At 41.9% G+C, this 17,424-nt stretch overlaps 1 protein-coding gene across 2 annotated transcripts in view; it reads right to left on the reverse strand.

The window, feature by feature from the left end:
* T3dh (Type III alcohol dehydrogenase) overlaps positions 1-17,424 on the reverse strand; it is a 67,346-nt gene that overhangs the window by 41,927 nt on the left and 7,995 nt on the right. For both annotated transcript variants that reach the window (XM_075690789.1, XM_075690788.1), the window contains exons 3-4: positions 16,271-16,386; positions 14,327-14,481 (exon numbers count right to left, since the gene is read on the reverse strand). In XM_075690789.1, coding sequence (XP_075546904.1) covers positions 14,327-14,481; positions 16,271-16,324 — 209 coding nt within the window. In that variant the 5' untranslated portion in view covers positions 16,325-16,386. The remainder of the gene's footprint in view (positions 1-14,326; positions 14,482-16,270; positions 16,387-17,424) is intronic.

A 17,424-nucleotide genomic window follows, 5' to 3' on the forward strand; every position in this document is an offset into this window, starting at 1 on the left:
ACTATTGATATGAGCATTCCAGGATAGGTGTTCTTCAAATATTATAACAAGAAATTTTTGTGTTTGGACTCTATTAATAGACTCTCCGTCAAATGTAATTTTCAACTCTTTGTTTATAATTTTATGAACTGCACGAAATATGATGTATGTTGTCTTTTTTATTTAATTGCATTTGACTGACCCTTAGCCAGCATGAAAGAACTGACAGATAATGGTTTACATTTGTTTCGAGTGTTTGTAGCTCTTTAGATGCGAAGAACACGTTTGTGTCGTTTGCATACATGATTATTTGAGGGGAATCAGGAATATTTACTAGATCATTTACATAAATCAAAAACAAAAGTGGCCCTAGAATTGATCACTGTAGTACACCTTGTGCTAACATTTGTTTGGAAGAAAATATATTATTTACCTTGACTACTTGAAAACGATCTTTTAAATAATTCGCTACTAGTTTTAATGCCGTCCCCCTTATACTATACGTTAACAATTTATTAAGCAACATTTCATGATGAATGCAGTCAAAAGCCTTTTTAAAATCTAAGATCAATCTAAGAATGAATACTATCTTCTGAATACTAGTGCAGGGCTGCTACAAAAGAATGCATTAGGCAACAAAAGCAATGTTAAATGGCTGGCATGATGCAAACCAAACACGCATGGATGGCATGGTTGAATGCGAGACCCTGATGCCCAACATTTCGTGCTTCTTTCAATAAAGTATAGGAACGTTCTGTGCATTTTGTGTCAAAATAAGTTGCATGTGATTGTACATTAGGTGGTGTTCACATGGCTCCCCTAACGTAGAGGAAACGGATTTCAGATGCCATACTTTTGTATATTTAGGTGCCGGAAGCGATTTCAGGAGCCAACGTGACAACGTGACAACTGCCATGTTTTGGCCATCACCTTTTATTCTAGTCACTGATACTAATATGCATATTTCTTTAGCAGCCAAACAGCTCAAATCAGTCGGGTCAAAGCATCACCGTGTATATGTCAGTGTCTGCAGCCGAGTGCTGACCGCCTATTTTATTAGTGCAGTGATCAACCTCAAGGTTGATCTCATAGTAAATAGAGTGGAGGGCAGGTAAGCTATGGCAGGGATCAGTGTGAAGAAAAAGCAAGAGATCAGAAAACGCTGTCCAATCACAGTCGGGTGAAAAAGGAGGTTAACTGCAAGATTAAAGCAGCAGGCAGTGGCCAAAAACTGTGCCATGGAGGCCAATTCCTGTTCTGGCGAGGGACTTTCTTATGAAGCACAGTGCACATTCCTAATTTGTTGCACCTGGACCAGTGTAGATCTGCTAGCGCTAGGCAATCCTTTTTTTCTTTCTTTGCCGGTTTGGCTTCAAGACTGAAAATGTAGCGACCTGGATTAGATTAGATTATGGGGTTTTACGTGCCAAAACCACTTTCTGATTATGAGGCATGCCATAGTGAAGGACTCCGGAAATTTCGACCACCTGGGGTTCTTTAGTGTGCACCTAAATCTAAGTACACAGGTGTTTTCGCATTTCGCCCCCATCGAAATGCAGCCGCCGTGGCTGTGTAGCGACCTGGATGAAAAATCAAACTTGGGATCTTGAATAAATTTGAATATAGAGAAATGATGCTGTATCTCCACTCCATGCCATGTCGGCCTTAGATGCCACTTCCGGGTTGACCTTAGCTGACAAAAAGTAAGAGTAGTGTTGAAGATTAATGTGCAGAAGACAAAGGTAATGTTCGATAGTCTGGCAAGAGAGCGAGAATTTGGGATCGGCAGCCAACCTCTAGAATCTTTGCAAGAGCATGTTTAACTAAGCCACTTAGTGACAGGGGACCCTTATCATGAGAAGATTTGCATAACAAAACAAATGGGTTGGAGTGCATAAAGCCAGCACTACCAAATCATGACTGGGAGCTTATCGGTGACATAGCCAGAATTTTTTTTGGGGGGGGGGTGGGAGGGGGCAAGCATTTGACTGGGGCTGAGAGGGTGAGGAGTGAGGGCTGTGCAGGCTGCATACTAACATAAATTCTGGGAAGGGGATATGTGCCAGGTGTTCCTCCTCTTGGCTATGCCACTGGAGCTTACATACTTCCTTGAAAAAAGAAGTGTACATTCACTGCATTCTACTGATACTGACTATAAGGCACAAACTTAGAGGTTAACAAACAAAGCTTGAGGAGAAGTTTAGGAATCTGGACGAGCGATGGAAGGAAAAATGCTAGGTGTAATGTTAAGAGACAGCAAGACAACAGCATGGATTAGAGAGCAAACAGGGGGAGTTGATATTCTAATTGACACTAAGAGAAAAAAAAAAAAAAAAAGGGAGACTTGCAGAGGCCATGTAATACGCAGGGCAGATAACCAGTGGTTTATTAAAGTTACATAATGGGTGCCAAGAGTTGAGAAACAGTCCGGGGATGGCAAAGAACAGGTGGTGTGTAAAACAAATGTATAAATTCTTCAATTCTACGTGCCAAAACTACACTCCGATTATGAGGCGCGCTGTAGTGGGGGAGCCCAGATTAATTTTTTACCACCCGAAGTTCTAGATTAATGGGCGCCTAAATCTAAGTGCGCAAGTGTTTTTTTGGATATTGTCCCCTTAGAAATGTGGCCGCTGCAGCCGAGGTCGAACCTGCGACTTCAAGCTCAGCAGTGCAATAGCCACTGGGCTACTGCAGTGGGTACTGAGGGGTTGTGCTCTGTGTTCTGATACTGCTCAGCTGCGGCTTAACGTGTACTACCTTTCATCGACTGTCGGTACAAACACAAGTGAGAGCATCTCTGAAACTAAAAATTGGCCTCCTTTGGAATTTTACGGTTCTAGCGCATTGGAGCAGATAGGGGAGAATCGAGCAGCTCTAGGAGTGACATAAATCTCATCTGGTCTCGTCTGTTTGGTGAATGGACTCATATTACAAGCTGGGAGAAAAAGAAAAAAAGACAAAAAAACAGTTTCTCCTGTTTCTAACATATGAGCTCTAGGAGTAAAAGAAAGTTACCACTTCTGGGCTCCTTTACAACAGAAATTATTATTTTAGGGTCCATTAACTGTACTAGTAGATTGGTAAACCTCAATAGCAGTCAAACACACACACAGAAAAAAAAAGTAAGGCAAGAAACATTACTTAATCTATTGAGAGATACAGTCAACATCCAAGTTCTTGGACTCTATAAGGGGTCACAAAAATGTCAGAAGAATTGCCAGTCTGAAAAAATAAATGCATGCCTTTTACTGCCCCCAATGGTTCAAATCGCCACAGGCATGTCTGAAATAATTTTGAGCAAGCGATCTGAAAAAAAAAATATATATATACGAGAAAGTGACCTGACCCTGCGGCCTTTTTGAAATGGTTCCTCACCGGCATATTTTTCTACACAGGTAATTTATATCATTATTCTTTGTGTTCCTAAGCCCTACTTTGCCGTCGCTCTCAGATTGCCCATTCATGGCTCCTGCGGTTGCTACCCTATCCGGGGAAATTGTTTGAGCTTTCAAAGAAGCTTGATTCGGTTACATGTACAACGACCATCTGCAGCCATTCTGAAGCCAAAAAACTACAGCAAGAACTAGCTAACATCAGGAACTCCATGAATTTCATGAACAGTGAGCTAGAGGCAGTGAAAATAGAAAACACCAGGCCTGGTTGCTAAGAACAAAAACCTTGCTGATGATCGACTCTCACTTAACGGCCCCTCACCACGCCTCATAGCAAATTTTGGTTATACGCTGGAAGTTGTTGCATGTCCTCTAGGGAGCGTTCGGGTACAAAAATTTTTCAAATTGGCTCATTAATAGCCAATCTACAAATATTAAAGTGCCCGAGCCTATGATTTCAGGAGGCGAGCTCTGCTGCATCGCGAGACTCCGCAAGGGAAATTCCTTGACTGAATTCTCCCATGCAGGACCTCGATGATCACGTGACACATATGTCACGGGCCCCACCTTCATTTTCTTTCTCCTCGCTTTTTTTTTTTCGGCGCTGCACACTTCCGCTGGCGGCGTTGCATGTGAGCTGTTATTGTTTTGCGCAGTGCACGATTTTGGGCGCTGTGCACAAGGACACAAGACTAGCGGTATAATTCAGTGCTACACGAATACTGAGGCAGAACAAGCAAATTGCAAAGCATGATCACGAGCTGGAACACGGTAGAAAATGGCATAGTTTCGGTACCTGCACATGTGACTGCACGACCGTGGGAACAAGCAGACAAAGCGGAAGTACATCTCTCTTGCTTCGGTGCGAAATAAAGCAAAAAGCAGGCGCACATTCTGTTTGTGTGTTATTTTTTCTCTAAACTTCAATTCGTCAATTCAAGCAACACATTGCCCAGGTAACAGATTTTGTCTTGAATAATTCTCGAAGTCACGTGTCACCATGAGCGACGTCACACTGCAGACACGAGTACGTAGGTACAGGTGCACGAGTACACCCCCGTCCGACTTTGAGCCAACACCCTCTAGAGAACTTAAGGCCTTCTGGCTGTTCCTTCCTCTCTTGAGCTGCGTCACGCAAAAAAAGCCCACATAGAAGTTCCGTGCAGCATGCTACGAAGCTACAAGCGGCGCACCTGTGTTGAAAATGAGGTGCGGAAGACTGAGTGGGCGACGATGGCGATAACAATTCGATTAGTTCCGGGAACTGTGCCACTCCTTGGATAGCTTTGGGGTTAGAAAAGTCCTGGCATGCTGCGACATGCTTCTGAGCGCACTTTTTCTTGGTGTTAACCGTGCACGTAATCTCTGCGCTTGTGCGGTGATTGCAGTTGTGTGCCTGGCAAGACTTCATTGCCGCGGAATGTGGATTATGTTCACGCCAGGATATGCCTAATAAGTGCTGTGTGCCCTATTGCCGGAGCAATTAAAAAAACGGGGCCGAAAAATCATGCGTTCATGTTTCTGCAAGATGAATGACAGAATATTGAATGCCAGTGCTAAGGCGAAGAAGAGAAAAGCTGGAACTCTGTAGAATAAGGCAGCTGTTTCTTTGTCAATAGTTGCACCAATGTTTTGTATCTCCATTGCTAAACTTATTTGAGGTGTTGTAAATATGTGGACTGTGGTACTGTATTTATTAATGCCTCAAAAGCGAAATTATTCATTTAAAGCCTAATCTAGACTGGAATAAATACATGTGTCTTGAATGTGGAGAAGGACACACCAGTGAAGTTTTCATGAGATGTGTTATGGTGCAGTACTAACATTTTGTTGAAATTTTGTGGTCACATGAACAACAATCTCTTTGACACCGACGATAAATCAAGGCAAAGAAGCTACTCTGAAAAAGAGGGCAGCACTGACTTTTCAATATAAGCCATGCTCCCTGTCATCGTGTACCCGAAATTCGTTCTCAATCCTAAGGGTGAACCATTTCATTTTTTATGGATGGGCTTTTTAATAATGCAGTGCGTAAATAGTTTTGCATAAAAAAAATAATCTTGAAACACCCTCTGTGCTCTGCGGCCCATCTGTTCAACTATGCCTAAAAAAAAAAAGGAAAAACAATAACTGCGCTTCGGTTAACATTGCACGTAAGTGTGCAATCCCTTCCCTCAACCCGTATCCCCAAGCACACCGCTAGCCTCCTCTCCGTGGCGTCACTCGCCGAGCGCTGAGGCCTTCTCTGGTCTAGATGGTGGCGTTGGAGCGCGGTCCCCACGAGGGAATGGAAAAATGGCGTTTGGATTGAAATTTCGAACCTTTTCGCAGCGCTTAGCGATGTAATTCTTTGCAAACACGATCGTTAGCGTGCATTGTATGCTCTGCGCTTGTCAGCTCAAAATGGCCAGACCTGGTGAGGAGGCCTTTAAGGTGTCTAAACTTGAGCAATACTCAGGCTTGAATAATGCTGAGATCAGGGGTGTCCCCATGTCTCAAGGTGAGGACTGCTAAAATATTGCCGAACTCCTGCGTGAGAAAGCTGGTTGTCCTGCGTCCGCAACTGATCTTGACACTGTTCACGGAGTCCCTACCGTAAATGGCAAGTCAAAAGAACATCATTGTACAATTTTGTTCAAAGGAAAAGTGAGATGCTTTTGTTTGTAAGGCTTGCAAGGCTCGCCTTACAACCACTTCTCTTGGGTTCTGCGGCTCTGGTGAAAACGCCATTTTTATTAGTGACCACCTAACACCTGAGAACAATAAGCTGCTTTCCAAGGTATGCTCACTAATGAATCAGAAAGAATAGATGTTCCTCTGGACAGACAATTGTGCTAGGAAAACAATGACAAGCCACGTCTTTCGGATTAATTACAAATCTGATCTAAAAATATTTGACATGTGAAGGCTAATATAAGGTTGATATAGTAATTACAGTACCAACCATGGACGCTCTTTCACCAAGTGAAGTTGGTAATGCCTTACCTAAACATGACAATGTTTTGCTATTCAGTTTAATTCCCACCGCCCTAAATATAATTTATCACATTCACGTACTTCTTCATTGCCTTAAGCATCACATTTTCATTTTGTGTTTTTCTGACATGTGGCTTTCCTCCGATGATCGGAATTTATACAATTTCCATGATTAATTTCCATGATTACCATTGTGAATTCACTCACCATACCAGCAATGCCCATGGAGGCTTTGCAATTTTCATATCAAAACAACTGTCATACACCAGGTGCACAGGCATTGAAATCAATGTTGCGAAGTGCAAAACCGTTTGGATTGAAGTTGAGCCAGTCAGCATTATCAATAAGAAGAAATCTGTATTTGCCTCCATTTACTGTTCCCCGTCTTCTGAAGCTGCTGAATTTTTAAAATAATTTTGCCGAGGTACTTGATAAATTAGCCTTCGAGAACAAGAACATATTTATGATGGGCGATATTAATAGTAACTTACTTGACACTTCAAACCACGTCTGTACTGATTATATCAGCTGTTTCTCTAGTTTTGGCTTACAGTCTGATAAATGTGCCTACTCGTTGCATTAATCATTTAATCTCGTTACTTCATCACATACTCTCAAATTTCAGTGAACACATCTATTCTGGTGCACTCGATTGCGATATCAGCGATCACCTAGCAGTGTTTTTTTTTTTACCTTGCTAAATCTGTAGCTCCCGTCCTTCTGCCTCACTTTCGCACATCCTTTGACAGCAATGAATTTGTCCTTATTTCGAATACTGACTGGTCACAGTTCCTCAACTTCACAGATCCTGAGGCTGCTGTCTGAATTTTATTCCGCTATTACTGATGCAATACAGAGCTGTACAAGAACTATACATTCCAATAGGTGATATTGGGCTCCCCCTGGATTACTAAATCTGTTCTTTTTTCATTACGAAAGAAGGATAGCTTATACAAAAAACAAAACGACAGCCATTCAATTGCAAACTAAAATCACATTATGAAAAATATTCGGCTGTATTGGCCTCTCTTTTCAAAGCAGACAAGCGGCACTATTACAGTCAGCAGCTTCACGATTGTGGAAATGATCCAAAAAGAAAATGGAAACTGCTTAATCAGTTTTTTAACAAAGTAAAACCACATAAGCAAGTGACTTCGGTTGTTCAGGGTGACTTATTAATGATGCTTCAGGGATTACAAACGCTTTTTCTGAACACTTCTCGTTTGCTTGCTTTGATACCTCTACCTTTCCTACTCTTGTACTATTCCCCGTTATTTTCATTCCTTTTTGTTATATCCTACTCACCCTGAAGAAGTCCAATTGATTATCACCAATTTGCGTGCCACAGGCCCGGGTTTAGGTAACATTATTGGTGCTGTCATAAAATTAACCCGTCCTTTAACCTCTCCTGTGCTTTCTCATATTTAATTTGGTATTTAAGACTGCAGTGTTTCCACAACAGTTCAAGGAGGCAAAGATACTGCCTGTCTTTAAAAAAGGTAACTGTAAGCGTGTCGAAAATTATAGGTCAATTTCCATGCTTCCTTTCCGAGACAAGGTTTTAAAAAAACTCATTGAAGTCTGCCTTAGTAAATATCTCACAAAGTTTCATATACTCTCTGGTTGTCAGTTTGGTTTTTGTGAGGGGCTTTCTACGAATATAGCTATTGCAAACTTCCCTGACGTAAAAGAGGTATTGCTAATAACACTTATACTGGAGCTATTTTGGTTGACCTTGAAAGGGCCCCTTTTGACTCTATTGACTACAACATACTTCTTATAAATCTGGAACATTGGGGCATAACTGGACCACCCTCAAACCTTTTACAGAGTTTTGTGAAAACAGCAAACAACACATTTCTGTTAATGGCGTTAGCTCACACCCAGTTACTATAAAATGTGGTGTTCCTCAAGGCTCTATTTTGGGCCTGATTCTCTTCTTAACCTTCATTAATGACCTCACCCAGAGTTTAGCTTCTTCACAGTGCATATTACATGCGGATGATGCCACCATTTTTTTTTCTGATATCAACCTTGACCATTTAATGTTCAACCTCCAAACAGATTTAAACTCTCTTCAGAATTGGTAAACTAAAAATTAATGTAAAGAAAATGTGCTTTATGCTTTCTACGTATCCTCAGAAAAGACTTCAATTCCTCATTCTTTATATATTCAATCCCAAGAAATAAAAACTAACAGTAGCACAAACTTTTTAGGTGGTGTTATTGACTCTAAGCTAAAATTCTATGACCGTATTTTGTCCATTATTACGAAAATTGCACCAAGACCTTGGGCACTCATTCGCTCTCGAGCCTTTTTTTGATATCACAACACCTGTCACTTTATATTATGCATTTATTCACAGTCATATCACTTATTGTATTGAATCCTGGGGCAGAGCCTATAATATCCATCTATCACCTCTCCTAACCCTTCAAAAACAAGCTATTCGCATTATTTATTTTGTAACTCGACAATCGCACTCACTCCCATTTTTTATTGACAATGTTGTGCTACCTTTATCCCTAACTTATTACTATAATCTTGGTCTATTATGTTTCAAAGTTCTCCATCACTATCTCTACCTCAACATAATTCTGTCACACATATTGGTTAATGCTAACTGCACTCATTTTTTTTTTTTGTTAAAGGCAATCTTCTTTTGCCTAAGGCGCACACTAAATATAAAAAACAATTATTTTTTTCTGCTATATCACTATGGCAATCCCTGCCTACTAACTTAAAACAATGAAACTCCCTTTCCATCTTTAAATCTCAATTAAAGGACTACCTATTTAAATAAAAAAATGACTGTACTAATTAACTTGACAATGTGTTTGAATGTCTACACCTACTTCAAATTTATCGTGAAGATATGCTATACCAGGGTATTATATTTTTTATTTTGTGCTGGTTTGCTTTTGTATTTTTCATACTCCTTTTATTTTTATAACTTGTTTTTATTACATGATCGTGCATGATATCAGTGTAGTTATTTCATCGTTCATCTGCTTATTAATTTTTCACCTATGCAACATTAGGCTCATCTTTTTTCTCGATTAACAATTCATCATAAGGGTTCCCACCAGCAGTTTTTACTTTGGGACCCCTTCCTGCATACAGCTGTTCTTGTGCTAATGTGCTCATCAATAAAGTTGAATTGAATTGAAGGCCTGCCAGTACACTTATCAGGTGTATGAATGCTTGTACTGTGACACAAGACAGCAGGCGCACCCATCTATAATTAACAAATGTCCCGTGAACGCATTACGAGTTCTGTAAATACAATCATGGCAAGCTGCCAACGGGTCATGAAAATCCACAGCAGACACCTTGGTGTCCTGTTGGATTCATTGCACTCGTGTCTGTTTCACACAGACCTGATAGTGATTTTTTTTCTAATGCCAGTGTGTAAGCTTATAACGAATATTGAATACAGATATACTAAAGGTATCTTTATGTCAGATCCGGCTTCATTATAACTAGGTTTGAATGTATTCTTCGTTCACTTGCACAAATTAGTTGTGGCTTAGCAGTTATAATGATGGGCTTGAAACTGGCAAAATCAATGACTTGATCCCACCTGGCTCAGATACCTTGATAAACCCAGTACCTCAACTAATCGACAAGAAAAAAAAAAAAGAAGGCTCGTATAACTTAAGGATTTCTTTCACTCAGTTGTACTCCCTTCTAATCCTCCTCCGTTCACAACCAACCAGCGTAGTGTAAAGTAGGCAGAGTGCCGCTTGGACCACCGACGAGGAATAACAAGTAGGGGTGCGCAAATATTCAAAAAGTATGAATTTTACCTAATATTATATTTTTAATATTCATATTAGGTACTAAAAAACAGATATTTGGAAACATTTGAATATTTAGTTGGATAATAATATTGGAGTATTGCTGGGTGTGCTGATGCAATCACGGTTCTTAGGATTGATCTAATCTAAGAATATTGGGGCGATCTTGTGCTGAATTTTGCGATGATTTCATGCTGTTAGTGATATTTCACCTTTGCGGGAAAACCAGCCTCTCAATAGTACGGGCCAAGAGTTTGTGGACAGCGAGGATGCACTTCTTTTTTTTGTAGTGTCATGGCCAATTCTGAGCTTATTTTATCCGCAAGTGCAATGAGTGACGACTGGCACAGGGACAAATGCCTCCGATTTTATGGGCATTTGATGCATTATAATAAGGCACAGGCTGGTGAGGTCAGCTAGTGGGAATCACTAAATTTTCCAAGCTACAATGAGCCAAACACGCAATGCTTTAGTATAACCGCCCAGTAGTCTAGTTTTTAATGCTGCCAATGTAATTGCAATGTTTCAAAATCACAAATTAAACGAACTTGCTAATAAATGCATGTGCATATCGTTATTTGATATCTGAAGCTACATAGAATTCTGAGCAAGCGCCCCTACCCACTCTGCCGGTAATTTCAACTTGCTTGGGGGGAGGGGGGGGGGCGCTAGCTCGGGATTTTATGGTATGTATTCGATTCGTATTTGAAAATTTTGATATTCATTCGCACACCCCTCACAAAAAGGATCAGTGTTGAAATATAATCATTAGGTAATTGTCCTAAGCTTTCCTTGCTGCATCACTGTGTGTTGCCTTCTATGGTTATAACTCATTCAAACGATGATGAATGAAAAAATTCCTATCGGCCTGTTCCCAATCTTATGACTTCTGTTTATAGTAAATGGATCAATTACAGTCTGAAAAGCTCAGGTAAAACCCGTCTCAGGAAGAATTCCAATGTTAATGCAATTAGCAATGAAGAAATGTAGCAAGACACCATTTTGCCAGCACTGAAACGAGTCATGCCGGAGGCATGTATACAGCCAGGCTCACCTTTTGCACTTGCTCTGGACACTGTGCTATCTAGAGGTAATGTGTGTGATCATATATTCACACAAGATTGTCTAAATATGCCGTATTTACTTTAACCTAACGCACACATTTTTCTGACAGAACAGGTTCAAAAATTGTGTGTGCGTCAGATTCTGGGTTACCACATGGCCATCGGCGTTTCAAAATGGTGCCCTCGCACCCGCTTCGAGTCTAGCTGCCATAGCTTCCTCCATGTGCTGTAGTACACGTGCTCAGGTTAGTGCACCATCCGTCTTCCCGTTTTCTGCATTTGCTCTATCACCATGGAAATGAAAGGACATGCCGAGTGCATCATGATGCTGCAATTAAAAGGAAGGCGATCACACGTGCGAAGACAGACGGAAATCAGGCCACATCACCAACATTCGGAATTCCCAAAACTTGCGTGCGGGACTGGTGCGAATGGGAGAGGCGTTCTACACCGGCGGCTGCTACATACGGCACGGCCGCATGGCCCCTATCTTGAAAGTGATATGCGACAGAGACAAGAGTCTTGGGGACGAGGACTTACACAGTCGCCATCTGTCGGATGCGCCTCCCTTGTGTAGTACGAAGGATCACGCGGGGCGCTCCTCACAGGTTTGGCTTAGGGCATTGAATAAAAACTTCACGCTTCATCCCTCCTGAAAATTACTGTAAGTACCCTCAAAACAAGGGAAGGCTTTGCTGTCGATACAATAATATTAGGCACAGAATCGTTTACAGATGTTATCTTTTTACCGAATACATACAGTGAACACCACTGCGCGCGGTTGCCGCGATGGAGTCTCCCGAATCAAATCAGCTCCTTGCATAAAAGTAAGCAATCGCTGAGAGCAAATTAGGTCAAATATGCTCTTATAGTGGGCTGTCTGTGTTACCAAATGGAAAATGACAGAATGAAGCCTCAGTGCAGCGATCGCACGGATTCACAGTGACCAACTGTGCGTCTGTGTGCATGTCGATGCACAATGTTTTGCTTTCGCTGCGTGCGCGTTTTCGCACCATGCCGTGAGCTTCGTAGCATATGAGCATTCGACAGTACACACGCAACCATTTTTGCGTGGACACTATCAGAGCTGTTCAAAAATAATTTCGTTATAGAGACTTCGACGCCTACGGTCACTGTGATGTGCCGTCATGAGGATTCAATCTTTTTTCTTTCTTCTAGATTCTTGGACCTTTCAATCAAGTTGCATCGCACTGTATGTTGATCGGTCTTCTCGGCGTGCGATTTCCTGCTGCTTCTTTTTCGTAGTCCGGTGCAATAATTCATAACACAAACATGACCATATGCCATGCTTCTTTTAGTGTGCTTCTTACCGCTCCCTTTCCATTCCAGTGAACTTGCCAGTATCTAGCATCAACAAGTTCATCGACCACGGGCGAGGCACGGGCGAGCGTTTCAGTGCACGTTTTTGCTACTCACTGACCGTCGCAGTCTCGGCGCTGCAGCAGAAATCTTCCTCGTGTCTGTGCTTCTGCATATCAGAGTTGTAGCCGATGGCTGTTTGTGCCGGTTCTAAGTTTCACGAGGCAAGCTTCACGCAGCTTCTTGTCCTACGTGTGAATAAGGCTGACACCGGGCTCGGTTGCGTACGTCCGGCACAGCGGCACCGAACAGTAGCCTGCCATGCTGCACGCTTCCAAATGCAGCCACTATGTATTATAATGCTTTAAAATAATGTCAAGCCGACACCAGGCGGGAAAGCCTCACCACTTAATCGGAACCGCGGCGCAGGTGGGAGTTTAAACTTTCGTTTTCAGTTCGCATCAGCACTTCCAAAGCAGCGGACGCGGCCGCTGTGTCCACGTGATCCCTCGTGCCATGTCACGCTGACGGTGGCGCCACCTTTTCCAGTGGTGGAGCTCCCCCCCACTACGCATCTAGGTGCACCGCGCTGTGTTTTCGTCACTTAGTTTGCGTTGCAGTGAGAGGCCGCACAAAGGTCAATTCCCTCACTCCTGCTACTGCACTTCCTTGCTCCAGCGTTTTGATAAAGAGCTTCCGCGGTCATTGAGTGAGACGTGTTCATGTTTGCTTGTGCGGGCGTGTCACCATGCTTGTTAAGTTGGCTAGTTAAGCGAATGTTCAAAAGTTTATACGGCCGATAAAACTACTATTCTTGGGAGTAACATTGGGAGTAAATCCTTTTTTCCAAATGAGTGAAAGTTGTATTTCTGTATGAAAGAATGAGGTGCGCGGTACTGTAAAGGACTTTCTTTTTTTTTTGGGTCACAGCAAATGGGTGCGTGTTACAATCGAGAAAGTTATTTCTTTCCTTTTCTTTTGGTCACAGAAAACGGGTGCGCATTACAATCAAGGGCGCATTATAATCGAGTAAATACGGTACATCCCGTGGGTTCGACTTCGCCCAGCACAGCATAAATCTTAAAGCATTTTTTTGCCATTGAAGAGCAGCATATATTTAGTGTCACATACCCAGTCACCCAAGTTGCCAGATTAGAGGTTAGAGCAGCGTTCCTCAAATTGTGGGTCATGACTCCCAAATGGATCATGAACCATTTTCTGGGAGTCGTGGAGGGTCCAACTGTCACTGTCACCAATGACGTCTGTGCCTCTCATCAACGTTTGATATCAAGCTTTAAAGTAGTATCGATTTCCCGCTTCACACTCCTTCGTTTATCAGTGCAGGACGGCAAAATTCTGCCTGCGAGGTATCCAAAGAAAGGCCATCGCATTTAAATTTGGGGCCTCAATGCCTAAACTACACCCTTTTCATTAAATGATGTATAAACCAGTCATTGTTCAACAACCTTAGCAAACATTTTTGGTATCTCTACCTGCTGTGGTTAATGTCACTTAAATAAGTTAAATGCAAATGTATCTGCATCATTGAAAAAAGTAAATTTTCATAAGACCTATAAAAGCGGGGGCTCATGGTAGGTTTGTTACTACTAAAGAAGGGTCATGCACTCAAAAATATTGAGAAACGCTGGGTTACTGACAGAGACAGATAAGCATAAAGCTAGACAGACACCAGAAAGCGCTTGAAGAATGCTAATAGCATTAAACAACTTCAGCAGATGAGAGTTCCAGTGCTAAAACAACAGCGTCATTGAAATGCAGCACTGCACCTACCTCTCATCAGTGGGCTCAATGCAGACTTCACTGAACAAGCTGTAGTTGACATTGTACCGGTGCAGAGAGTCCAGTGTGTCCTTAACAGGTGGCAAGTTCACCAGGTTCGGATCCGTCATGACGCAAACGTTTTTCGCGCCCAAGTTGTTCATGTCCTGAATGGAGTAAGCGAAGAAAAATGGAACATATTATAACTTGCTACTGAGCGAGATGGTTCCTACTTATTGTGAAGATGTGAAGCAAAATGAAATGTCGTCACATTGTAGTGACGGTGAAGAATGATGCATTGTACAAACTGTCAGTTACTAATTTAACTCTTTATACGGCAAGCTTGTGTCCAGCAAAACAAGTAACACTAAAAGACAACGAGAGCGGCAAGCAAAGTCAGCAATATTGGAGAATAAGATTTGGGCTCTATACTTGACTCGTCAAAGGTTCCAGCATGGGCGCTGGTGCGCGTGTGCCTTCCAGAAAGTACCGCAGAATTCGTGTCGCACATACAGTCCGATCACACAAGGTTCGGTGACAACGTACAACCGATAGAACTAGCAATAACACTAGAGAAACTTCCGATATATAAAAGTGCTCCATGCATTGAGCGATAACATTGTAACAGAGATTGCCTTGTGAAAAACGGTCACTGAAAGGAAACAATTTATAAAGATGTCACTATGAAAAGGACAGGAAAGACCATCCTCCCTGTCGACACTCTTTTCTGTTCTTGTCCTATTTCACTTTGGCCGGCGTTTTAGCCCATTGCAATTAGCGACAAGAGCAGAAGGGGGTAGCAAAGAAGGTTTACTTCCCATGGGACTACAGTATTTGTTTCAGTTACTGAAAGTTGAGCACTAAAGCAGTCCAAAACAAAATTGCTGGTTGTTACATGTAGAGATTACTCCCACACGCACAGTCATACTTGAACAGATGTGCTACCATGACCAATATACAGAAATATATATAAAGGACTTGGTTGCACTCTTAGCAACCAGGTGGCACCATCTAGTAGCCGTACCTGTCAGACAGGGCAGTAAAATTGGCCAAGAACTGACCATAGGGCAGTGTTTGGCAGGCCACTGGGAGTCTGTCATGTTGGCATGAACAGCTTGGGCCATAGAAAGGTCTACCTTGTAGGCGCTGGCTCAGCCGTGGATGCAGGCGCAGATGCATACACAGGGTGTCCCACTTAATTTAGCCAAACATTAAAATATGCAAATGCCATGTAGCTGGACAGAACCAACATAATGTTTGCCCTCGCTTTGGGATACTCAGACTATTTTTCTTATTCTGCCTAAATTACATCATTAGTCTTAATTAGTTAATAAACTTCTCAAATGTTCCATTTAGATGAAAAAAGTCAATGAGAAAATCGTAGACAAAGATGAAAAACTCCCAATAGAGCTTTATGTTGCTCAATATGTGCTACACAAAAATGCTTTTCCGAGCATGAAAGAAGCCCACAAATACCAAATTATTCTATTCACTAAATAACTCACCGTAACTTCAAATTCTTAATCTGTACAGTAGCCATGAACCGTGCTTTCGAAATTCTGGAGATGCAAGGAATGTGGTGAAATGAAATTTTTAATAGACAATATTGGCAACTGAAGAGAATAGACATTACTGCCGTCTACGTCCATTCATTTTTGCAATATCAAGGCATACACACAAACTCCTTTCAACATTGGCGTTTCTTGGGAACTATCTTTGGCAGCGCAGAAGCTTAGAGGGCAAGCGCAGGGCAGTTTGTGGATGGAGCTTGTGACAAATTGCAAGGTTCTTACCGGGTATAGTATCTTGGTATGAATCTGCATGGTTCTGACCACCTTTGTCATCAGACTTCACTGCAACACGTACACAGCCATGACAGGCCTAGCAGAAACTTGAAGCTAATTCTTGCATTCCCTTTTGCCAGTTCTGAGAAACACAGCAAGCGAAAGCACTCACCATTCCAACTTCGCGGGTCACCCCGGGTCCATAGCGGATGTTTGAGCAGGCCATCTCGAATGCATAGTCAGTCTTAGGGAGGTCCACTTGGTGGTCATGGTGGCTGTCTCTAACACCTGCATGAAACAACTTGGTTATGGTAAGAGCAGACGTACAACATGTTCTCAAGCAAGGAGTCTTGGTTTGACTGCGCATTGCAAAGAATGGGAGCATGAGCATATCTTGCAAGATCTAGTTTATTAAAACAGCAAGTTAAAAGACACAGCAAGATGTCATACAGGCATATCACAGTATCAAGCAAAGTGAAACATGTGTCAGCATGCCTTTTTTGTTCTCTCTCTAAATTTCTTTTTTGCATTGATGTTCATACTTGCATACATTGTTAGTTCCTTGTGCCAGCAATTTGACAAGCAAATTTCTTGAAATTATCTGAGAATGCATTATTTTCGTCAACACTGATTTTCAATATAGTGTTCGGTTATTTTTCAGTTTCTTTTGCTCCAACTTTCCTATATTGTCCATGTTGATTACTACCAACTGCTCTCATGTACAATGTTGATTTCCTTCGTGTACTTGTGGTTATCTCTTTAAGCAAGGTTTTGTATTTTATTGCTTTCTTTTATAATGCACACAGGGTCCTAACGTGAAACACCAGTAATTTTAATACAAACTCTGCTAACTATGCAAATCCTGCTTGCCCAGGTGACTTATGCGTTTTGGCCGGCACAACTTTCAAGAACAGGTAGAGTTTCACTTCACACATATGTGAAACCATCTGTATTACCTTTCTGAATTTTTCAATTATGATAATTGTTATGTTGGAAACTCTAAGACAGTTGCATTCAAGGACAACTTTTTATTTGACGATTCTAAGGGATTTGCATTCCAAAACATTTGTTACCATATGCTAATTCAGAATTCAGAGGCAGCAGTGCCGATGCAATAATTAACAGCGTTCCCTACCCGACGTAATGTAGCTGATTAGAAGCCATTAGCTGGGTGGACACCAGTCTAGATGCTGGATGGAGCTGCTAACAGCTACACTGCTGCTCTCACCTTGCAAAAACAAGACTGGCTTTTTTCTTTCCCCCTACAATTGGCTGCATCACATGGGGGTTTGTCTTGGTATCGAGACTCCCACATATGAATGCAAA

The sequence above is a fragment of the Dermacentor variabilis genome, chromosome 4 (genome assembly GCF_050947875.1).
Source record: "Dermacentor variabilis isolate Ectoservices chromosome 4, ASM5094787v1, whole genome shotgun sequence".
In the NCBI taxonomy this organism is placed as follows: Eukaryota; Metazoa; Arthropoda; class Arachnida; order Ixodida; family Ixodidae; genus Dermacentor; species Dermacentor variabilis.